This window comes from Urocitellus parryii, chromosome 11 (genome assembly GCF_045843805.1).
Source record: "Urocitellus parryii isolate mUroPar1 chromosome 11, mUroPar1.hap1, whole genome shotgun sequence".
NCBI classification, from domain to species: domain Eukaryota; kingdom Metazoa; phylum Chordata; class Mammalia; order Rodentia; family Sciuridae; genus Urocitellus; species Urocitellus parryii.
The window spans coordinates 28963288-28988754 of record NC_135541.1 but is presented as its reverse complement, the minus strand read 5'-3'; the positions used below and the strand labels follow the sequence as shown (position 1 = coordinate 28988754).

Below are 25467 nucleotides of genomic sequence, written 5' to 3'. Positions count from 1 at the left end.
TGTTGCTGTTTTTAAAAACTAAGACATGAACATACACATTAGCCTTGCCCACACAGGGGCAGGATCAGTATCACTGTATCATTGTCTCTACTTCTACATCTTGTCCCACTGGAAGGTCTTCAGGGCAATAACATGCACAGAGCTGTCACCTCTTCTGATAACAATGCTTTCTTCTGAAATCCCTCCTGAAGGACCTGTCTGAGGCTTTGCTTGAGCAGTCCATGGTGGTTTGCTTGGTTTGTTTTTCTTTTCTTTTCCTTTCCCCTCCCTCCCTCCCTTCTTTTTTTTTTTTTTGGTACAGGGGATTGAACTCAAGGGCACTCAACCACTAAGCTACATTCCCAAGCCCCATTTTGTATTTTATTCAGAGACAGGGTCTTCTCACTGACTTGCTTAGCACCTTGCTTTTGCTGAGGCTGGTTTTGAACTCGTGATCCTCCTGCCTCAGCCTCCTGAGCTACTGGGATTACAGGCATGTGCCACTGCACCCAGTGCTTGTTTTTTTTTTTTTCTTTTTCTTTTTTAATTATAGATTTGCTTGTAAGCAGATGATGCACCATGAACATTTCCTCTTAATTAACGAAAACCTTATGTGTTGGGGTCCATGTTTTCAAATCTTTATTTTTTTGTGGTGCTGGGGACTGAACCCAGGATTTCACCCATTTTAAGCAAGTGCTCTGCTACTGAATAACATCCTCAGACCTTCTCTGTTCTTGTTAACCTAGCACACTATATCCAATCATACTCTCGCTGGCTGATAAGTCTCTATTTCACAGAGAAAATAGAACAGGAATTCCTTCACTGAGCCTACCAATGTACTCATCTCAACACACATGCTTCCCTTTTGACACACTGCAGGTGTCCTTCCAAATTTTATACTTTTATTTTATTTTATATGTGGTGCTGAGAATCGAACACAGGAGAGCGCTCTACTGCTAAGCCACAACCCCAGCCCATCCTTCCACGTTTTATTTTTTTTTAATATTTTAGTTGTTGACAGACATTTATTTATTTATATGTGGTGCTTAGAATCAAACCTAGTGCTTATACATGCCAGGCAAGTGTGCTACTCCTGAGCCCCAGCCCAGCCCATCCTTCCACATTTTAAAGTGAACTTCTCCACCAATCCTTTGGAATCTTTCTTATTCTTTTTTTTTTTTTTTTTCAGAATCATTTTCTTGGTTATCTTCTTTCTTCTATAATTTTATCTTTTTCCTCTTTGCTGAAACTGTGTCAACAGCATCTCACCCATCTGAATAAAAACTCATGTCTCTTAGCAACTGCTTTCTCTATTTCCTACTCAGCATGGCCAAATTTCTTTTATTTTTATTTTTTGCAGTACTAAGGATTGAACCTAGGGGTGCTTTACCACTGAACTATATCCCCAATCCTTTTTATTTTTTATGTATTATTATGATGATTATTTGGTACCAGGGATTGAACGTACAAGTGCTTTACTGAGCTTCATCCAGTTCCTTTTTGAGACAGGTCTCATTAAATTGCAGAGCCCAGCCTCCAACTTATGATCTTCCTGTCTCAGCCTCCTAAATTGCTGGGATTACAGGCAACTATGACCCACTAAATGGCCAAATTTTTTGCATGCTAGGTGAGTGCTCTACCACTGGGATACCTCAGCCCAAACTTCTTGAAAAAATGCTACAAATGCAATCTTCACTTCCTCATCATCCTGTCTACTTCTCAAGTCATTGTTGTTTGACCTCTGTTCTCATCATTCCACAGAAACTGCACTTGCAAAGATCACCAACTTCCCTGTTTCTAAATCCAGTGGATTCTTTCCAACCTTATTTTGCTTGATTCATTACTACTGGCCTTCGAGATTTTTCTTCCATGGATTCTGAGACACCAGATTCTATTATTGTTATGGTCTGGATGTGAGGTGTCCCCAAGTAGCTCATGTGTGAGACAATGCAAGAAGGTTCAGAGAAGAAATGTTTGGGTTGTGAGAGTCTTAACCCAATCAGTGATTAATCTCCTGACAGGGACTGAGTAGTAACTAAAGTGGTAGGGTATGGATAGAGGAGATGGGAATTGGGGACATGGCCTTGGGGTATATATTTGTATCTGGCAAGTGGAGACCTCTCTCTCTGCTTCCTGATCGTCATATGAGCTGCTTCCCTCCACCACATTCTTCTGCCATGATGTCCTGCCTTACCTGGAGACTTGAGGGATAGAGCCTGTTGTCTATGGAAACCATGAGCTCTCAAATAAATTCTACAATTGTGCTGGTTGGGTCTTTTAGTCACAGCAGTGAAAAATGCTGACTACAATTATCCTTTATATGTTTACCATTTTGAACACTTCATCTCAATGACCTGTGCAGGTTTATCCTTCTTTGCCAGACCTTCAATTTTAGGTTCTTCTCAGAATTTTGTCCTAGGCCTTCTTCTTTTCTTACTCCACATATACCTCCTGGGCAAGCTCAACAAATCTACTGTTGTGGCTGCCATGTACAAGGTCCTACCTACCTTTGCATTCCTACTTCCAGTTTATACTTATCTTGTGAATTCCAGTCAGGAATGTTTAGCTGCCTCCTAGATGTTCCACTGGCACCTTAAACTCACAGTGCCCAGAATGAACTCCCTCCTAAAAGCCTTGTTTCCTCTACTTCATGTTTTCCCAGACTAGGGATTCAGAAGTCATCCATTATTTCTCCTACTTCCCCACACCCAAGTATTCACCAAGCCCTGGTCCTTCTGGCTATAAATGTCTAAGGAATCCATCCCCTTCTCTCCATGCTTCATGCCACCATAATCCCCACCATTCAAACAACTCTTAACTGATCTCTTCCTTATCCCAATCCTCAATCCATTCTCTGCACAGTTCTAAAACACATACTATTTATGTTAATACACAGCCAGTGTAACTCCATATCATGTACAACCACAAGAATGGGAAGTTAGCTGGGCATGGTGGCACGTGCCTGTAATCCCAGTGGCTCCAGAGGCTAAGGCAGAAGGATCAGAAGTTCAAAGCCGGCCTCATCAAAAGCGAAGCACTAAGCAACTCAGTGAGACCCTGTCTCTAAATAAAATACAAAATGGGGCTGGGGATGTGGCTCAGTGGTCGAGTGCCCTTGAGTTCAATCCCCAGTACCCCCCAAAAAACAAAACAAAACATGGGAATAGTCCAGGTATGTATGTCAAAATATTCTCTATTAAAAAATACACTCTAGGGCTGGGGATGTGGCTCAAGCGGTAGCGCGCTCCCCTGGCATGCGTGTGGCCCGGGTTCGATCCTCAGCACCACATACCAACAAAGATGTTGTGTCCACCGAGAACTAAAAAAAAAATATTAAAAATTCTCTCTCTCTCTCTTTCTTCTCTCTCACTCTCTCTTAAAAAAAACAAAACTAAAAAATACACTCTATTATCACATATAACTAAAATGAATAAAAAATTAAAAAATAAATAAAACACACACTGGATCATTACCCCACAGCTTAAAGCCCTACAATGACTCCCTACTGCCCTCATGATAAATCTAAGCCTTTGCACTCTTAGATATTAAATTCATAGGAAAATTTTTACCATCAACAAGATCTACTTAAAGTTCACACTGATCTTGGCATCAAATCCGGGGCCTGTTCTTCCAAAGTTTCTCTCACATTAGTCTCTCTTCTGGCCTGAAGATGCTTCATGGAATTTCTGGCACTCACCTAGCACTTTCCCTTCTTTGAGCTTCTCCAAGGAGGCCTTTCCCCTCTTCATCTCCATGGGTCTTTCAAAACCCATCTTAAGAACCATTTCCACTGCCATAAATGCCCCCTTTCTGGCTCTGAACTTATAAAAATCTGACTCTTCTGTAGTATTTATCCCCTGCATAGAATTAGAGTTGGTTCATAAGTGGTTTCTCTCCCTCTCTCGATAAGAATTATATAAATTTTGGAGTCAGGAGCAGTGGTTCAATCCTGTAATCTTAGCTACTTGGGGGACTGAGGCAGGAGGATAGAAGCCAGCCCGGGTAATTTGGGGAGACCCTGTCTCAAAATATATAAATTAAAAGGGGAGGTTGATCAGTGATAAAGTGCTTGCTTAGCATGTGCAAGGCCCTGGAGATTCAATCCCAGTACTGCAAACAAAACAAAACAAACAAAAGATTTATGTAAGTTAAAACCTCGGTCCTCATTAGGGCCCAAGGAACCTTATAGCCCAGTCTCTGGCACATATTAAGTGTTCAGTAAATATTTGGTAAATGCGTGGATAAATCCAAGAAAGCTAGTCCCTCGGTGTTCCCCACCAACAGGACATTTTCTCAAGTCATTAACTTTAAACCGCCTCTCACCCACCCAGCCAGACGCAATTCCCCTCGACCCCACTGCATGGAGAATGGGTTAGCACGCGCCGCCAAGGCGGTTTTGTAGGGTTTTCTACCTCCAGCCCCGGAGCTGTGGCTGGTAGTGGATAGTGGAGGTAGCCAGACGATGAAAATCAAAGGGCACTGTCTTCGCCGAATACTGACAGACGCTATCGGGAGAGGAGAAACCCTGGAGGTTCGCAGACTACGACTCTCCTGCGGCTTCTTACCTACTAGGCGGCGAGAGGTGGGGGGGACTTTTCCTGACCGGCGTCCTGACTGACCAATACCTGGAACAGATCAAGAGAGTCAGCCAATGGATGAGGGCCAGAGAAAGGGAGGGGTGGGGCATGGTTGCTACAGGGGTGAGGCGCGAGACTCCGAGTGACTCGGGGGTTGCTAGGGAGGGAGGTCACAGAGCGCGGCTCAGGGATTGGGCAGTGTCGGGGGAGGAGGTGGAGACTGGGCGGTGCCCAGGAGGCGCCCCGGCGAGGCGCGGGTGCGCGGGTGCGCGCCAGAGGTCCGGCTGTAGGCCCGTGCTGAGGGCCGGCACCTTCATCATGGCCTGGGCTGACCTGGACTACACCATCGAGATCCCGGATCAGCCCTGCTGGAGCCAGAGTATGGATCGAGGGTTGGGTCCTGTCGTGGGGAGGTGACCTAACAAGTCTGAGGGTCGCGAGCGCAGCTGTAGCTCTGCCGGTCTCGCGGCCCCGCCCTCTCGCGTCCCGCCCCCTTGCAGGGTCCTGCAGGTCCTCGACTTTGTGGGGCGCAGAGAGCCCCGCCCTTTTGTGGGCCCCACCCAGAACGCTCCTCCTCCCAGAGCGTCGCCCCTTCCTGCGTCAGCGTCTGCTGTATCGGGGTCTCTTTTTCTGCTTTTGTAATCCGTAGTTCTCCGGCCCGTGCCATTTTTGTTCTCGTAGTAGTTGGAGAATGCCTGGGGTAGGGTTCCTTCTGATTCCTTTGTTTGGGATCGTGCTTCCCTCTTCTCGCCTCTTCTCCACTTGTGGCTAGGGGCCCTAGTGTTCCCGAAGGAACAGGGTTCCAGGGGTCTCTGGTCCTCGAAGAAGCCAGGAATGCAGAAGGGCTAGTCTTCCCTCTCCCCTTTTCTTGGCAGTGGTTAATAAACTAGGTAGAACTCTGTTGAAATCCTTGACTCCTCCTTTTTAGTAATTGGATGATTTTTGGTAAGCTACCCACTATGAACTTCAGTTTATTCCTCCTCAAAATGAAGGTAACTGTAGCAAACACCCCCACTGAGTTGTTGGTCACACAATTAGGATTATTTGTGTGACAAGCCTGGCATAGGGCCTTGCCTGCAATGAATTTAAAAATTGGCATTTAGGATTGGCATTATCTCCTCCTTCTCCAGTCATAATATTGAAGAAAGATGTGTGGGAGACTCCACAAAATTGATAGTTTTTAAAACTGTCCTGAGTCCATGGCAGTGTATGTTGGGTGGCCTGTAGAATGGAAGGAAAGTTGTCCCTGCTGGGAATTATGGTAGTGGAGTCTCGGTGTACAGGTCAGCCTGGGCCCAGCCTATCTGGCCTGCATTTCTCCAGCATTGCATTCAGGCCTCCAGTCTCACTGCCAGCAGCTCAACCTCTTATATTGCTACCACAGTGATCTTCCAAATGCAAAGGTTTGAGCTCATCACCACTTTTCATAAAACCCTTCGGTGGCTCCTTATTGCCCTTGGAATAAATCAAGTCTAGATTCCTTAGTATGGCATTCAAAGTCCTTCATAATTTAGCAGCCCTTGCTTACCTCTTTGATCACTGTCCTTCCATTGTTTAGTAGGAATTTTATGTTCTGGCAACACCAAATGGCTGTGATTCTCCACTCATTTCTTGCTTCTCTGCCTTTGCTTCTGCTCTTTCTTCTGTCTGGAATGCCCTTTCCCCTCTGCTGGCCTGCTCTGCCTCCACTTGCATCCAGCTCACCATGTAAGGCTTAGCTCAGATGTTGCCTCCTTCAGGAGAGTCTTCCCAGACCCCTCCTGTAGAATTTTGTTGTTGTTGTTGATCTCTCTTTTTTATTGTGGCATACATCCTATGGCATCTTGTGTTCTTTGGTTAAAGTCTGAGAGGTCAGCTCCTAGACTTTCAAAGGTAACATGGCTCTGACTACCTGTTTTTCCCTAGAACTCAATCTGTTGGTTTAGGGCTGTTGAGCTTATAGATGTAAAAATACTTTTGAAAAGTTAAGTCAGTTAATAGTTTTATCCTTCGAAAGCCTTCAGCTACAAAGGCTCTGGATCTGCCTTCTGTGTGGTGAGGAGGACAGAAATTCTCTTTCTCCCCAGGTGGGCAGCCAGACAATCTTGTTTCTCATTTCTGCTTTACCTCTTACTAGCTCTATGGCTTTGGCAAACTATTGGACCTCTCTGAGCTTCAGATTCCTCCTTAATAATAAGGACTATTAGGGCAGTGACTGAATATATGTGCCTGGCATAGTGCAAGTGCCGAGTGCATTTCCTCTCTTAGGCCTCCCCTTATGGCCTCCAGAGACTCAAGCTTAGAATTTTGTCCTGTACCCCTTTGCCAGCATGAGTGCATTCTGTTGCTAGCAGCCCCGCTTCCCCCCCCCCAAACATCCTGGTCTGTTGGAGGCAACTGGGATTATTAGAAAGCACTTCCCTTTCTGGAACCACAATAGGCCTTCCTGTCATTTCCATTCTCAATTCAGCATTTGCTGTGTCCTGGCCTTTGGTTAGTTGGTGCCACCTCAGAAATGATTCATAGACAGGCAGCCTTCAGGAAGCTGTGGTTTTGGGGAGGGAATGAAGATTCTTAAGCAGGTGGTTTCAAAATGATATGGTCACTATAGGGCTAGAGATTGTTGTGGTGGTAACAACACAGAGCAAGAAATACATATTCCTCTTTTCAAGAGACAGTGTCTCTTGAAGAAATACCTCCAGAGCTTTTGGTTGTTCCTCCACCACCTGATTGTGCTGACCTACTGCTTTATTTCTTCCTGTCCTTCCCTCTCACAGTGCATGTCCCACAACTGAGCCTTAGATTGCAGAACCCCTCAGACGGATATCAGGACACTGTGATCCCCTGGAATCTATTTGTTCCCTCTGCAGAATGTTCCCCTCCAGGCCGACATGGCTGCACAGAATGACAGTCTTCAGGGACCCTAGAGATTATTTCTCTTCTGCCGTGGTGAAGTGTGCAGGATGGTCATATTTAGTTTTGGAATTGCTTTCCCCCAATATTTGAAACCCAAACTCCAGAGCCGGCACTGCTGTTAGTTGACAGAGAGGTGAGCAGCTGATGCTGGCTCATCCCTTAACTGGAAGGCAGCTGCAGATTGGAGTCATTCGGAGCCCTGGGTTTTGTGGGCCAGGTTGGGCAGCAGAGGATCCTCCGCTGGGAATTTCACCAGCCAGTATGTGTGGTTGCCTGTGCCCAGGATAGTCCACCTGGCCTTTGATCTGGAATCTGTCCTTCCTTTCATTTTCTTGGGCCAGGGACCCCCTTGTTCTCCTAATCCCCAGCTCCCTTTCATTTCTTTGGGTGAAGATTGTGTCCTGGGGGGCTCCCACAGCACTGTATTGCCATATGTAGTGCCTTTGACAGTTTTACTCATTGTTGCCAGGGCCTGGCAGTGATGAGATGCCAAGCTAGCTGATTGGAGTCACTTGGAAGCACTGTGGGTCCAAGTCAGAGCTGCTCTGACATCCCAGCTGGGCTGTGCCACCCCTCCTCCCATTTCCCATCAGAGAATGATCAGCTGAGTCCCACTCAGGTCCCCTCTTTTTTTTTAGGGTTGAGGTTGGAACCCAGGCCCTCTCACATGCTAGGCAAATGTTCTACCACTGAGCTACAACCGAGCTCATGCTGCCTTCTTCTTTTTTTTTTTAAATATTTATTTGTGTTTTTTAGTTGTAGTTAGACACAGTACCTTTATTTTATTTTTATGTGGTGCTGAGGATCAAACCCAAGGATTTGCACGTGCCAGGCGAGCGCTCTACCACTCTACCCCACCCCCATGCAGCTTTCTTAAAGGCACTTTGTGCTACTTTCATGTTCAATGAACATTTAAAAAAAGTTATTTATTTATAGATTTAATAGGGCTGGGGTCCTGGGCTGGAGACAGTGGTCTTGCTCTTAAACAGAGGCCTCAAGGAGATCACAGAGAAGGGAGGTGAGGGGCTTTAGATCCCTAGACTTTATTATGAATCTGCTCTTTTTTAGTCACTGGCCATGGTCAAAGAGCTGTACCATCTTTTTAACCCTCAGAGGAAGCTTTCACTGGTGCCAGGGAAACTGCTGAGGACCACTGTGGGGGTCATTGTGGGAGATGAAGCTTGGGGAGACTGATTGACCTGTGGTGAGCAGAGAAAGTATAGAAGGGCTCTGAGGGAGGACTTGGAGTGAAGTGGCTGGAGGGGGGCAGGCCCTGGCAGGAGGCTGAGGTGTACTTTGGGTAGAGGAAGGTGAGTGGAAACCCTCAAGAGCTGTTAGGTCTAAAAGATCCAGGAGAAGACTCGGTCCTCATCTTGTCTTTGGATCTTCAAAGGCTGTTGCAGCCTCCTTCTTCTCCCTCTTCCAGAGGAGTTTCATTTTTTTTTTTTTTTAATCCTAATGCCTTTTCTTTCAACCATTAATAAAAGACCCTTTCCAAGTGCCCACTCTATGCCAGGTGCTATATTAGGCCCTGCATTCGAGGTCCAAGCTGATGTACCCTTTGCAGGCCTTTTTCTCTGCCGGTTGTACTGACACGATTGACTGTGCCCATGCCCTATCCACATGCTGACCTGCCTTTCATTATTTTATTAATCCTCACAACCATCTTGTGAAGTAGGGGTTCTCTTAATTCCAGTTTACAATGAGGAACAGATGAATGGGGGAGGTGAAGTATTTTGTCCAAAGTAATTCCAGATTTCAGCTTAAGAGCCTTACTCTACATCTTGTGCATGCAGATTTCAGCTGCCATTTGAAAGAGCTGCCTGAGTACAATGCCATTTCTAGGAAACAGTAAGAGGCATGCACAAAGAAAGGGGTGTCTATTCAAGTATTTTTTATTACAGCCCCAGATTGGAAACAACATCATGTCTAATAATAGGAGATTGGTCCCCATAAATTATGAAACATTCTATAGCTGCTCTGCAGCCACTAAAAATAATGGTGTAGAAATATATAAACTGACAGGGAAAGATGTTCACAATATATTGCTAAACAGAAGAAAGCAGATTACAAACAGTATGATTCCAATTTTATTAGGCATTCATTTTCTGCTTTTTCTATAGTGAACATGCATTACTGGTGAAGTAATAATAATTTTGACTTATTGAACTCTTTCTTTGTGCCCGGTACCTTGCTAAGCCCTCCATAGTCATATCTTATTGAATTCTTTGTATTATTGTCCCCATTTCACAGATATGGAAATTAAAACTTAGAGAATTTGCTAAAGGTCTCTTGCATAGTTATCAGATGGCAGAGCCAGAGATTGGAATCCAGGTATAGTTTTGTGTGGTATGTACTCTTAGATGCTACACTATTCTCTTACGCTGTTATTTTGAAAATTAAATGTAAAATAATTTGGTTTAAATATAGGAGCAGCAAGACTTTGGAAAGTTTTCTGGGGAGTAGAAAAAATTAAGGATCCTTTTATTCTTCTTTTTTGATCCTTTTATTCTTTACATTTAAAAATTACATAGATATAGATTCTTTGTATTTTGCATCTGGCTTACAAATAAAAAGCATATATTGTACCACTGACCCTTATGCCTTGTCAGGCCTCTCCTTTGTCATCCCCACTTGCCCCTGGGACATCCACAATCTAATTCATGCCTTAGTTTTATGACTGCAATTGTTGTACAGTATACTTAGTTATAATTCTTGTATTCTTTTTTATTTATTTATTTATTTTTAAAGAGAGAGTGAGAGAGGAGAGAGAGAGAGAGAGAGAGAGAGAGAATTTTTAATATTTATTTTTTAGTTCTCGGCGGACACAACATCTTTGTTGGTATGTGGTGCTGAGGATCGAACCCGGGCCGCACGCATGCCAGGCGAGCGCGCTACCGCTTGAGCCACATCCCCAACCCCATAATTCTTGTATTCTTGGTGTCAGTGCTATTTGTTGAGAAATTCTAGATGACAGGGATCCTGGGAGAATAAATTGTTATGTGGAGTGCTGAAGAAGTGCCAGGGAAGAGCTGGGTGTGGTGGTGCATGCCTGTAATCCCAGCAAATTGGGAGGCTGAGGTAGGAAAATCCAAGTTTGAGATCAGCCTTTCCAATTTAGTGAGACCCTTTCTTAAAAATTAAAAAAAAAAAAAAAAAAAAAGGGGCTGGGGATGTGGCTCAAGCAGTAGCGCGCTCACCTGGCATGCGTGCGGCCCGGGTTCTATCCTCAGCACCACATACCAACAAAGATGTTGTGTCCGCCGAGAACTAAAAATTAAATATTAAAAATTCTCTCTCTCTCTCTCTCCTCTCTCTCTCTCTCTTTAAGAAAAAAAAGAAACTCAAAAAAAAAAATTAAAAAAAAAAAATAAAAAGGTCTAGGGATGTGGAGCACCCCTGGGTTCAATAATGAGTACCACCATCAAAAAAAAAAAAAAAAGAAAAGAAAAAAAAGAAGAAGAGTTCCAGGATAGAAAAGAAAGTTCCCCATTGCCAAGGGGCTTCTGGGTATCCTTGACCTCTTTGGACTTGAACTGCTTTGATTAGACCACCTCCCCTATTGTTGTTTTGAAATAACATTTTGACTCTCATTGCAAAAGTGATACATATTGACTTTAAATCTTTTTTTTTTTTTGGCAGTGCTGGGATCAAACCCAGAACTCCACCACTGAGCTACATTCATAGCCTCAATATTTATTTTAGAAAATGGGCTTAAAATAAAGTCATGAAAAATAATTTTTTTCTGATCTCAGAAATACTTGCTATTTATATTTTCAATGCATAACTTGTGTGTGTATTTTTTTTTTAGAGAGAGAGAGAGAGAGAGAGAGAGAGAGAGAATTTTTTAGTATTTATTTTTTAGTTTTCGGTGGACACAACATCTTTGTTTGTATGTGGTGCTGAGGATCGAACCTGGGCCACACGTATGCCAGGCGAGTGTGCTACCACTTGAGCCACATCCCCAGCCCCATGTGTGTATGTTTTAAAGGGATATTCTGTAGTGATTCTACTTTGAAATTTGCTTTTTCACTTAATGTATTACTATTTAAAAATAATAACACAGATATAATTCACATGACACAAAATTTACCCTTTTAACAAATCCAGTTTAGACTGTGGATATAACTCAATGGTAGAAGACTTGCCTAGCATGCGTAAAGCCATGGGTTCAATTCCCAGTAATACACACACACACACACACACACACACACTCAAAAAAAAAAAGGGCATGCTGGTACACACCTGTAATCCCAGTGACTCAGGAGGCTGTGGGAAAAGAATCACAAGTTTGAAGCCAGCCTCAGCAATTTAGTGAGGCCCCAAGCAACTTAGTGAGACCCTGTTTCAAAATACAAATTAAAAAAGGGATGGGGATGTGACTCAGTTGTTAAGACTTCTGGGTTCAATCCTAGTTCAAAAAAAAAAAAAAGTGCAGTCCATTAGCTTTTAGTATATTCTCAGAATTGTGAGACCATCACCACTATCTAATTCCAGAACACTTTCATCACAGAAAAAGAAATCTCATACCCATTAGTAGTCACTCCCCATTCCCTCGTCTAGCTACTTTCTGTTTCTATGAATTTGCCTATTCTGGATTTCTCCCTTCCCTCAGTACTGGGAATTAATCTATCACTGAGCTATACCCCTAACCCTTCTTATTCTCTCTTGCTAAATTGCAGAGGCTGACCTTAAATTTGTGATTCTTCTCCCAGCCTCTGTCATTGGGATTATAGCCATGTGCCACTGTGCCCAGCTCAGCTTGAATATTTTATATAAATGGAACCATATGATATGTGGCTCTTATTTAGCATAATGTTTTCAAGGTTCATTCATGTTGGAGCATGGGTAGTACTTTATTCCTTTTTATGACTGAATAGTATTCCATTGAATGGATATATCACATTTTGTTTTATCCATTCACAGGTGATGAGATTGTTTCTACTTTGTGACTGTTATCAAGTGCTACAATGAAAATTCATGTACAGGTTTTTTTATTTTTAGTTATACATGACAGTAGAGTGTATTTTGGCAGAATATACATACATAAAGTATAACTTATTCTATTAGGTTCCCAGTCTTGTAGTCATACATGATGTGGAGTTACCCTGGTTGTGTATACAAATACAAAGCTAGGAAAGTTATGACTAATATGTACAAGTTTTTTGTGTGGACATGTTGTTTTCAGTTCTGTTAGGTACATATCTAGGAGTGGAATTGCTGGGTCATATAGTAACTCTATTTAATTTTTTTGAGGAACTGCCAAACTATTTTCCAAAGTGGCTCTATTTTACATTCCCACCAACAGTTTATGAAAGTTTTTATTTCTCCACATCCTCGTTACTTACTATTATCTGACTTTTTACAGCCATGCTAATGGGCACAAAGTGATACCTCATTGTGGGTTAGACTTTAATTTCTCTAATCTTTTCATGTACTTATTGGCCACTTGTATATCTTCTTTGGAGAAATGTCTATTCAAATCATTTGCTCATTTTAAAGTTGGGTTATTCATTGTAAGAGATTTTTTAAAAAATATATCCTGGGCACAAGCCCCATATTATGCATATGATTTGCAAATATTTTATCCACATTTTTTCACTCTTTAAATGGTGCCCTTTTAAGTGCAAAATCTAATTTTGTTGAAATCCCAATTTATCTATTTTGTTTGTTGTTCTAGAAACTATTGCCTAATTCCAGTGGACAAGTATTTAGCCCAGTGCTTTTTCTATGAGACTTATAATTTTAGATCTTCCATTTTTGTCTATGATCTGCTTAACATATTACTGAATATTTCTGTATTATTCAACATTTTTCTTAGAAGTGGAATTACCAAGTCAGAAGTTGCATATTTTAGAGACTTTTGATAATATGTCTTAAAATTGTTGTGACTCTGGCTTCTCCCTATCAGTTGCCTGCCCTTCCTTCCTGTCTCCCCATTGCTCTCCTTCTGGCTTCACATTCTCTCCCTCTATTCTCTTTTTAAATTTCTTTTTTTGTAGTTGTAGATGGACAGCATGCCTTTATTTTATTTGTTTATTTTTATATGGTGCTAAGGGTTGAACTCAGTGCCTCACACGTGCTAGGCAAGCGCTCTGCCACCAAGCAACAGCCCTGGCCTCCTTCACCATTTCTTGCTACTAGCTTCCTCCCTTTCCTAAGGAACACCGTCAAGGCAGTGTGCTAAGAGGAGTGCTGTGGTGTTGGTGGGTGCTGGGACTGTTCAGAGAAGGAGTAACCTAATCTACCCTGATAACGGGAGAGGGCATTGAGGAGGACTTCTGGAAATGAAAAGCAAGCTGATTTTGTAAGTGGAAAGGGCATTCCAAAGTTGGGGTTTTTTTTTTTTTAATCTTTATTTTATTTATTTATTTTTATGTGGTGTTGAGGATTGAAACCAATGCCTCACACGTGCTAGGCAAGTGCTCTACTGCTGAGCCACAACCCCAGCCCACATTCGCAAAGTATTACACGAAGCATTTGTATCCTGGGCTGGGAATAAAAGGCATGTGCAAGGTCCTGGAGGTAGTGTCAGTATAATATGGTGGTAAGAGAGTGGACGTTGTCTCTGTCACTTCCTGGCTGTATGTTCTTGAAGGGAAAAGGACTTACCCTCTCTATTAGTTTTCTCATCTGCAAAATGGAAATAGTAGCTAACACCTAGGGTGGTTGCAGGAAACAGCATATGTTGACATTCTGGCCAAGTGGCCAGTCCCCTAAGGGGGAGCAAGTGGATGAGGACATGTTGGATCTTTTGATATATAGGAGGCATCTTTGTGTACAGTTTTGGAGCTGAAGCAGTCTAGACCATCTAGGATAGTGAGTACAAGCTGATCTTTACAGATTCCAGTTTTATTTTTATTTTTTTTTAAAGAGAGAGAGAGGAGAGAGAGAGAGAGAGAGAGAGAGAGAGAGAGAGAGAGAATTTTTTAATTTTTTTTTTTTTTTTTTTTTTAGTTTTTCGGCGGACACAACATCTTTGTTTGCATGTGGTGCTGAGGATCGAACCCAGGCCGCACGCGTGCCAGGCGAACGTGCGCTACCGCTTGAGCCACATCCCCAGCCCCAAGATTCCAGTTTTAGTACTTATTAATTATGTAACCTTGAGTGTGTAATTTACCATTTCTGTGTCTCAGGTTTTCATTTGCAAAAGGAGAATAACAGTTCCTTGTTTCTAGGGTTGTCATGATTAAACAGTTAAATGTTGATGATTAAATGAATTGATAAGTACAAATGCCAAATTCGTAGAATAGCACCTGGTGCATAATATTCTCTGTGTTAGCTCTTTTCATTGAGAGAGTTTTGTGATGATTTTGGCACAAAGTGGACTTGTACTTGATTGCTTGTGCAAAGTCATGGAAAGTCTTTGAATAAAGTAGGAGACCAAGCCAGAGACCAAAGTCTTTAGTCCTTACAGATTAGTTGCCAGAGATCAGGAGAGTCTGTAGCAAGAGGGGAAAAGAGTGATATGACTGTGGGGTGAGCAGGAGAGGAGTAGGGGATGGCATGAGAGGGTGGAGGAGTGGTGGTCTGGGTGTGGCAATAAACAACAATAGCTGTAACAGTTATTTTTATTACTCTGGAAAGGACAATGGGGAACGAGAATGCCAGCTCTTTCTACTGGGATCCATCCTTCGATTTGCACCCATGTGTTCATTCACTCAGCACTTAACTTTTGAGTTATGGGCCAGCCACCATGCTGACCATTGGGAGCATGGCCATAAAGAGTTTCCTGCCTCCATAGAACCTACTGGTTAAGGGCAGAGAGAGACAGACATTAAACAACATTAGTTTTGGGCTGGGGATGTGGCTCAAGCGGTAGCGCGCTTGCCTGGCATGCGTGCGACCCGGGTTCGATCCTCAGCACCACATACCAACAAAGATGTTGTGTCCGCCGAGAACTAAAAAATAAATATTAAAAAAAAATTATCTCTCTCTCTCTCTCCTCTCTCACTCTCTCTTTAAAAAAAAAAAAAACAACAACATTAGTTTTGTAAGTCTTAATTCATACAGATTGGGTCATACCACTTTCCCCATTTCATAATCTTTTATTTGCTCTCCACTGCTGTGGAGACAACCCTGGCTCCTATGCAGGATCAGGCCCCAGTCCTGTTCTTGGCAGCTCTTACAATTACTGCTACTCCCTCCCCTGGGATTCTAGCGCCCCAGGACTACATACTGTGCCATAGGTGACCTATAATATCTCCACAACTCCCTGGCTCTGCTCATGTCCCCTGTCCACCCAGCACATTCCTACTGGGCCTTCAAGGCTACTGTAGCAAATGGGTCTTCCTTTGGGAGACCTTTACTGGTCACCATCACTCTCCCAGACATGTTTCCAAGGCATATTTTTGGATTTTCTGAGACTGTAACACCTTATTTATAGAATCAGAAGGGGCAAATGTGGCTCCAGCAGGGAGAAGGTCATGACAAGCCTTTGAGTCGGGAATGGGCATGGAGAGCATGTGTCAGGGAGCAGGAGCTGTCCCTGGTAGGATGAGCCCCTTAGGACAATCCCCAGGGCCTGGTTCCACCCCTTTAAGAACATCAGGGAAATCTTTGGATATGGAAATAGTCAGAATGTCCAGGATGCCAGTTTCTTGAGGGAGAGAGTCATTCTTGCCAAGGGTGCCAGGAAAACCTGCACTGGAGCAAAGCAAAGTTACACATCTCAGAATGGGAAGGGGCAGGCCCAGCAGAACCTGCTCAAACCTTCTCTGAATGTAGAATGCCCCTCTCTGCTTATGGGGGCTGGCCCTATCTTCCTTTAGCCACCAGTGAATGTGACCTCCCTTAGCTGCCTTCTCTGTTCTTGAGATGAATCTCAAAGCCCTTTGCTGGTATCTTGGGGGAACTTCTATAGGCTGAGGAAGGGGAGACTATTCTGAGGCGGCTACACAGAGAGGTAAGTGAGCCTCTCAAGGCAGGCTCTCGGAAATCTAGTAGTGTGGCCTCGGAGATTCAGCAGTTCCAAACAGTAGCTGTTGATTACTATTCAGGAGGCCACCTCAGTCTGAGCTTCATGGCCCCACTTTACGTATCTCCACCAGAAAGGCCAGGGCAGGCGAAGGGCTGTCCTGGCAAAAGACAGGGGAACGTCAGGCTGAGAAAGGCAGTGAGAATATTTAGATAGTTAGAGCAGGGCCAAGGCCAATGTTGGTGGCGGCTGGGAGGGTTGGCAGGTGTCAGCAGTGGACTGAGACACTGGCAATTTCTGCTCCAGCCTGAATTGCAATGGGCCCAGGATCCCTGTGGGTGCGGGCAGTTAATCTCCGAAGGCCAGAGTCACCACTACTAGAGAGCAGGAACATTGAACTTTTCAATCACATTAATTTCCACAGGAAATTGTTGTCTTCCTTTTGTCTAAAGGTTAGTGATTTATATTTACCATCCTCTTAACTAGCCTTGAAATTTACTGTTGCCAGGTCACCACCAGCATCCATAAATTTCAGGATGGCAGCTGAGCATAGCCAAGTGACTTGGTCCTTGCAAAAGTACATCCCACCCTTTCAGGGGGTGACTATCTAGCTACAGACAGTCCTTGCACAGATGTCCTTCTGGGGGGTGGGCATTCACTTTGCAAGGAAATGAGGTGAGTTCTGTTAGACAAAGTTGCAGGAGGCCCTTCAGCAGCCATCAGAGACAGCTGGCTCATGCCTGCCAGCACATCACCCAAGGAAGGTCTAGCTATGGGCAGTGGCACAAGAGCTGTTCTAGGAGTTCAGTAGGAGCCAGATGCCTAGCTCTATGCTCCCTGTGACACAGGCAAGACACTTAATCTCATTCTGCTTTTATGTTAGAATATAGGTGTGTGTTTTCCTGGCCGGACAGGGTGGGAGGTTTGCTAAAACCTGGAGTCATTCTGCCTCATGTTCCTGTTTACACTGTCCTATCCATTGCTCCTCTTAAGACCTTGGAATTAGAGCAGAGACTGAGGCTGGCAAACTTTTTTTTTTTTTTTGGTACCAGAGATTGAACTCGGGCACTCAACCATATCCCCAGTCCAATTTTGTATTTTATTAGAAGAAGGGTCTCACTTTTTGCTGAGGCTAGCTTTGAACTTGTGATCCTCCTGTCTCAGCCTCCTGAGGCACTGTAATTACAGGTGTGCGCCACTGCATCCAGCTTGGCAAACTTTAAAGTTTATTTAAAATTTTAAATATTTTATTTAAAATTAAAATTTATTTAAAATTAAAAATTTATTTAATTTTTTAGTTGTAGATGAACACAGTATCATTATTTTATGTGTATATACATATTAAATATATATATTTTGTGGTGCTAGGGATTGAATCCATGGCCTTATGCGTGCAAAGCAAGCACTATGCCAACTGAGCTATATTCCCAGCCCCTGGCAAACATTTTCTGTGAAGGCCATTAATATTTTAGACTCTGTGAGCCATACACTCTCTGTTGTAATTACGTTTTAGTATGAAAGTAGCCATAGAGAGTAAAATAAATTGGATGATATGGCTATATTCCTATTAAAGTTTATATGTGGACACACAAATTTAAATTTTTTAAAAAATATTTTTTAGTCATTGATGGACCTTTATTTTATTCATTTATTCATATGTGGTGCTGAGAATTGAACCTAGGGCCTCACACGTGCCAGGCACACACTCTACCGCTGAGCCACCACCCCAGGCCCACACAAATTTAAATTTTATATAATTGTCATATGTCACAAAAATATTATTATTTTGATTTTTTAACCATTTAAAAATTTAAAAGTCATTTTAGCTTATAGACTGTACAAAGGTGGTGGGTCTGATTGGGCTAATGTTTGCTGATCGCTGGTTGGAAAGGGAAGTTACCTGGAGAAGGTGTTCACTTTCCCCTCCTGGGCTGTCTTTGAATCACTAAAGAAAGGTGCCCTCAAGAGAGCTTTCTAGTGATGTCACAGTTCTTCCTGAGAGATCTGTAGAAAGGCAGTCAGGGCAGGACTGGGGCAGGAGCCCCATGGGAGCCTGAAGCAGAGAGGCTGGTGGGATGCCTGGGCCTGGCACCTGTTGATTTCCTGCCTTCAGCCACAGTGGTGTTGGCTTTGGGTCAGTCAGAACCCCCATCCTACCTCCCGTGTTGACAGTCCACATCTGTGTTTCAGAGAACAACGCCAGACAAGGTGGGAAGGAGGCAGGGCCACGACTGCCTGTGGTGATTCTCTTGGGCTGGGGTGGCTGCAGGGACAAGAACCTTGCCAAGTACAGCGCCATCTACCATGAAAGGGTGAGTACTGCAGGCATGTGGATACTCAGATGTTGGGATTCTGCCACCTCTGGGTACTCTATGGGGAACTCCAAGCCTCTGGCTGCCTCACCTCTGGGCTGCAGTGAAAGCTGACCCGTTCTGTGACAGGCCTAGGAATAGTGTTAAGAACAGCCTGTGAGGAAGATGATGGGGTCATGGGGACTTTGGCAGGATTATCCCCCGCTTTGCTGTCAGCTTTGTGTCCTAGTCTAGCTCCTTCAGTCCCCTGACCTGCTTCTCTCCTTGAATCCTGCGGTGGGCAGCCTTAATGTTGTCCACACTGATGGAATCAGCCCAGGCCTTAACTCCTGTTGACTGGTGTGCCAGGCATAGTTCCTGCTCCCAGGACTTTCTCCTTTTTTGCCCATAGTACCTTTTCACATTCCCAGAGTCACAGGGCCTCTTGGAGGAGTCATGAGACTTCTCAGGATGCACTAAGAGTTGACTGTAGAGGTGGTAACTGGAGAGGGCCCTAGGAGAGCCTGGTTATATTTTGGAAGCCCTTTAAAAAAAAAATTAGTTGTAGATGGACTCAATACCTTTCTTTTTTTATTATTTATTTTATTGGTGCTGAGAATCGAACTCAGTGCCTCATATGTCCTAGGCAAGCACTCTACTACTTAGCCACAACCCTGGCCCTGGAAGCCCTTTTATGTCTTTGGTCTCTGACTCTTCTCTGCCCTCCTCAGGGCAGGTCTCCCCAAAGCAACCTTTGGCAGGGGTATTGGTTTAGACAGCTCCAGATGCCAGCTGGAAGGCCCAGGCAAAGAAGTAGGAGTCACCTGGGAGAAGGGCCAGCTGGTGCCCCTTTTCTTGGTTTCCTTCCACTGACCAACGTCTATGCCATGCCTGAGCAGCATGGAAGCCCTGGAACAGGAGAAGGATTGGGGGAGAAAAGTAGTTTTGAGTTTGAAGCCTCCTCTCAGCCAATAAGCCTGGCCCACCTTTTGCAGGCTGCCTCACTCCTCAGGTTATCTTAGCTCCTGAGCTCCACTCACTGGCTAGGCTTGGTCTAGCTTCTTCATTAGAATAAGAACTTTGAGGGCGGCTGGGGTTGTGGCTCAGTGGTAGAGTACTTGTCTAGCATGCATAAGGCACTGGGTTTGATCCTCAGCACCACATAAGAAACTAAATAAACAAAATAAAGGTATTGTGTCCACCTACAACTAAAAATATTTAAAAAATAAAAAAAAAAAGATCCTTGAGGGCAGGCAGAAGAATAGGAATGATTGAGTGTGCTCAGTACAGAGAATGAAAGTGCAAATGTCTACAGGTGAGGCTTGGTCGGGGGAGGGTTTTCAAGGTGATTTAAACAGGGGCACAATGTTAGATTTGCCATTCAGAAAGCACCTAACTGCAGAGTAGGGGAAAGATTGGAGGTGCTGGGGCTAGAAGCCAGGAGAAACTTTGGAAAGGGTGCAGTGACCCAGGACAGGGTGGTCAGGATCTTAGGGCTAGTGGTGTAGGTAGAAGGAAGGTGATGGGTGGAGGAGCTTGTCACGAGATAGGAAGGTAGCTCATAAGAGATTAGGAGTGGGCACAGGGATGGAGAGGAGGGAGCATGTTCTGGGTAGAGGGAGGTGTGTTTTTGAGACAGGAACACTAGAAGAGAATCCACAGTTTCTGGGGTAGACGAGATCCCTCAGGAGTGTAGAGAGGGAAAGAAGAGGGCTGGGATAGCCCTAAGGAAACCAGACTTAAAGAAGTAGAAGATGAAGAGAATTCTATGAGGAAAGGAGGAATGGAGCCAAGGGAGGACAAGAAAGCCCAGGAGGACATGACAGAATCAACAGAGAAACAGACCATTGTAGGTGAGGGAAGGAAGATGTTATGTGGGCAGAAAGTGTGAGGGAGAAAGTGTGAGGCAAGATTCCAGGACAGGCAGAGGGGCTGAAGGTACAAGGCTGGTGGAGTGGCAGCCTTGACAAGGAGGGGACTGACTTTATTCCCTGGTAGGAGGAGAACAGGATGGGTGCCGAGAAAAACTTCTCCAATCCCAAACTCCAATATTTAATTTCTTTTTAAAGACACAGACAAAGGTTTACTATGGAAAGCAGAGGAACATTCAAGGGAGAATGCAGGGCCATCTCCAGAGGGAGACAACCTTCATTATTTAAAAGAAAATAAAAACATCATATTCCACCGCCTGGAGATGACCTCGGTTTATACCATAGGGTAGCTCTTTCCAGGTTTTTTCTGGATCTTCTCTTTGCCTGGATGAGATCTATCAAGTGTACCATTTTGAAGGCTGCTTTTTAAAGATCATGCTTTCCACCTTCTCATGTTAATTAATTTTCATCACTTCTAGTTTCCAATCCATGTTCAGATGCCCAAATTGTCTTCAAAGTGTTCTTTACAACTGATTTGCCCAAACCAAGATTCAATCCAGGATTACACATTGTATATAGTTTGTTGTTGTTGTTGTTGTGTTCCTTAGGCCTCTATATCCAGACCAGCCCCTTTTTTCATGATTAAAAATGTTCCTTTTTTTTTTTTTAACCAACTGAAGGGACTGGGTTGCAAGGAAATATTTCTAGGAGTGTGTAATCCTCAGGTGCTGCCAGGAGAAAAGTGTGATGAGGATGGACAGGCCTCTATTAGATTTGACCATTTGGGAGTATGGGTGGCCTTAAGTAACTCCCCAAGCCCTAGAGTGTTGGGAGCCTCCAGACCTAGCAGGTCTGGGTGATAGGAGGCAACCTGGCTGACCATCCATTTGGCTGTGGGTCCACATAATTTTCTCCTGGTTATTGTAATGATCACTGATGATTGTTACAGCTGTTGGTTGAGAGTTTACTGTGTGCCATGTGTTGTTTTGGTCACTTAACATACTTTTTTTTCTCATTTAATTTCCATCATAACCTTAGGAGATGGGTGTTATCCCAATAATAGATGGGGACACAGACACAGAAAGAAGTAAATTGTTCTTTATTCATACTGTTGTTAAGTGCTAGGACCAGGAATTAAATTCAGACCTGTCTGACCCCAGAGCCTGCCTAACTCAGATCCCCATGACAAAGGGTACTTTGTCTCTAGAATAGGTTTAGGAGGGGGATTAGGTCCCAGGCAGGGCCTTTTTCAACAGGCCTAGAAGGGGACCTGTCTGGAGGTTTTGAGGTACACTTGGCTCAGGCAGTGAGGTGTCCAGAAGCCTAAAGGGAGTTTGGGCCCAGATTTTAGAATTTGAGGAATAGTATTTACTGTATTTGGAATTTCAGGGGGAGTCTGAGGAGTGATCCTAGGCTTGGGAACCAGACAGATTTGGGGGTCAGGCTCCTGAAACCAGACAGTATGGATTTTGTTTTCCGGTCCTTGGTGTGGGAAGAGGGAGATGACAGTGACTAGAGATGGATGCCATGAGGGTCTGGCTCAGAAGTGGCCTCTGGTAGTCGAGGCTGGGGGCTTGTAGGCTGTCTTAGGTGTTGTGTCTGGGAGGTAGGGAGAATGGAGAGAAGTCGCTGCAACAAAATATAGGCAAGCAGTGAGACTTTAAATGTACAAGGTCTGGGGTAGGCTTGCGGTATGAGAAGAGATGTTCTGGTCACTTTCAAAACGTTCTCATCTCCAGGCCTCATATACCATCCCAGAGGCGTAGTCACCATGAAGCCATGAGTCCAAAAATGGACCTTGAGTATACTTTCCACTCCTGCAAAGTACCTGTGTCTGTGAGTAGTGAGCTGGTGCTCAGGCTGAAGCAGGGCCTAGAGCTTTGCTGGATTCCATGGCTCTATGGAAGTTGGGGTTACTGGGCCTTTCGGATGTATCTTGTGCTCACCACCCCCACTGCATCCCTGGGGATTGATCAGGCTTCTCTTCTCTCCCCAGGGCTGCATCGTGATCCGATACACAGCCCCATGGCACATGGTCTTCTTCTCCGAGTCCCTGGGCATCCCTTCACTTCGTTTGTTGGCCCAGAAGCTGCTTGAGCTACTCTTTGATTATGAGATTGAGAGGGAGCCCCTGCTCTTCCACGTCTTCAGCAATGCTGGCGTCATGCTTTACCGCTATGTGTTGGAGCTCCTGCAAACCCATCGGCGCTTCTGCCACCTGCGTGTGGTGGGCACCATTTTTGACAGTGGTCCTGGTGATAACAACTTGGTAGGGGCCCTGCGGGCCCTGGCAGTAATCCTAGAACATCAGCATGCTTTGATGCGCCTATTGCTCCTGGTGGCTTTTACCCTGGTGGCAGTCCTGTTCCATATCCTGCTTGCTCCACTCACTGGCCTCTTCCACACCCGCTTCTATGATAAGCTACGGAATGCAGAATCCCACTGGCCTGAGCTCTACCTCTACTCGAAGGCAGATGAGATTGTCCTGGCCAGGGATGTGGAACGCATGGTGGAGGCACGCCTGGCCCACCGGGTCCTGGTACGCTCTGTGGACTTTGTGTCATCTGCACATGTCAGCCACCTACGAGACTACCCTACTTACTACACAAGCCTTTGTGTTGACTTCATGCGCAGTTGTGTCCAGTACTCAGGTCCTACTCCAGAAATAAATGCCTGACCTCCCACAACCTATGTCTGTCCTGGGGGACTTCTAGTGGTCCTAGCGGGCAGGAATGCCTGGGTAGGTTTCTGTGGAACCTTGTAGTTGATTATTCAAACAAGTGCACCAGTCAGGCAGCTGATTCCTGTGGCATTCAGCATGTAAAGGGTTAAAAAAGCAGGGGAGGAGGGGGTTGAGGATGAACCTCAGAGTTGATTTAAAAAAAAAAGTTGTGGGGCTGGGGAGTGGCTCAAGTGGTAGCGTGCTCGCCTAGCATGCGTGAGGCACTGGGATCGATTCTCAACACCACATAAAAATAAAATAAATGTGTCCACCTAAAACTAAAAAATAAATATTTAAAAAAAATTGTGATAAGAACCCTTAACATGGGATCTACTCTCTTAATATAAAGTTCCAAGTATATGTAATACACTTATTAATAACACCTATTGTTAATTATAGGTGCAGTGTTATATAGATCTCTAGAACTTAATCACCTTGCACAATGGAAACTTTATACTTGTTGCCAGAGTTGAGTTGATTTTCTGACAGGAAGGTGAGCTTTATTGGGGAGGTGCCAGAGGGTAGGGTCAGACTATGAAGGCGGCCCCTTTGATCTCTGCTCCAGAAGGGCAAAGTCCCACAACATAAAGCATGAATCCCACTTGCCCATTCATTCAGAGAAGCTTCTCTGACCTCATAGCCCAGGAGTCTGAGGTAGATGCCGGATTAGCTGAGGATACAGGGGTGTGTGCTGCCCAGCTCCTCCACATTTTGCTAGGAAGCCACTGCGTCTGGGAAAGTTGTGAGCTGTCTGTAAGGGGCAGCTGGAGTGGGAAGCAGTGAGACAGCAGTGCTACAGTAGGAGCTGTGGCAAGTTAACTCTGGAGTCCTAAAAACCAGAACCAGGGTAAAGGGAGTTTTGGCTAAAATGATACCATCTCCTTGAAAGGAGACTCATTTGATACTCCTTTCAAGGAGATGGTATCATTGCAGCCTGCAAGGTGAAGTGCCTTCAGCCTTACAATTCTGTTCCATCTATCATTCTGAGAGTCACTGCTACACAGTGCTGGCACATAGGTATTCAATAAATATTAGTTGATCGAATGAATTTGTTGTGATAATCAAGAGGCCTGGGGGTCAGGGATAGGCTTTCAAAGTTTAGCAGGCAGTGAAGCAATGGCTGGAAAACTCTGGGTTGGAGCTGATCCCTGATATTCTTAGGGGTGATGGATTCCCTCTCCCTGGGGCCAAGTTCTGCCTGCAGGACATCAGTCCTCTGGGAGTCCCTACTACTGTTGCTGATTCCTAGGCTGTGTGGCTGCATTCCTAGCCATGGCCAACAGGTGGCAGTGCCGCCTGTGCCATGAGACAGCTCGAAGATCCAACAGCATGGCTGGCTTCAGCAGAATGCCCTTCCCGTGGGTTAATGTGCCTATTAGAGAGCACATGGCCTCTAGGGTGGGGGTAACCAGCTATCATGGACCTACTGAGTCCCAGGTAGAGGAGAGAGGGAATAGAGATAGAAAAGAAGTTAGCCTGACTGGAATCTGTTCTTGCCATCACCCTTACCTCCAGAAGGTAGCCACTCTTTCAAGCCTGCTTCTTTTACAGACCCTCAGCCATCAGTGGGGCTGCTCCACTTCCCGGGGGACTATATACATTCCCTGTGACCTTGGGCCCAGGATCTATGTTCAGGATATTTGGAGCCAACAAGCAGGCATGGGGCAGTGAGGCCTTTGATGGGCTCCAACCAAGGGTGGCCTGTCATCCGCATTTCCTCTGGGTGTAGGAGGAGGCAAGAGCTGCCAAGACCTGATGATTCTCTGTGGGCATTCTAGAGGTGGGTGTCTAATGGGATTTGGGGAGATGGGAGGTAGGCCTGGCTGTAAGAATGTGTCAAGGAGTTTAGAGTCATGGAAAGACTCTGGGCCCTTGAATTTTAACAGAATTTATCAATTTATTTTTTTAATTACAATGACTATGACTATTTTTTAAAATACCTTCATTTATTTGTTTTTATGTAGTACTGAGGATCAAACCCAGTGCCTCCCATGTGCCATGCAAGCACTCTACCACAGCCCCTGCTCCCAGAATCTACTTTTCTTAAGACATCTTTCTGTTGTGGGCAAGGACTGGTCTGCACTTGCCTGAGAGGCATCCAGGATGCTGGTCTACCTAAGCAGCAGTGGGGAGTTGAGGGAGTGACCAACAAAGTGCTCTGTAGCCAGTGCTAGAGGCCTAGCTCTAGTTCCTTAAGAGTCCATCTTGGATAGCA

The 25467-nt window shown here is 44.6% G+C and overlaps 1 protein-coding gene across 2 annotated transcripts; it reads left to right on the top strand.

Moving 5' to 3' along the window:
• The first annotated feature begins 4791 nt into the window (after positions 1-4791).
• Positions 4792-24189, top strand: Tmem53 (transmembrane protein 53). Of its 2 annotated transcripts, XM_026397783.2 has the most exons (3): positions 4792-4935; positions 18559-18680; positions 22527-24182. In XM_026397783.2, the coding sequence occupies exons 1-3, from the start codon at positions 4875-4877 to the stop codon at positions 23205-23207; spliced, it is 864 nt and encodes a 287-aa protein (XP_026253568.1). In that variant the 5' UTR covers positions 4792-4874; the 3' UTR covers positions 23208-24182. The 2 variants fall into 2 exon arrangements, with proteins under 2 accessions (XP_026253568.1, XP_026253569.1); XM_026397784.2 differs by lacking the exon at positions 18559-18680 and having other exon boundaries at positions 4848-4935; positions 22527-24189.
• Positions 24190-25467: the final 1278 nt, after the last annotated feature.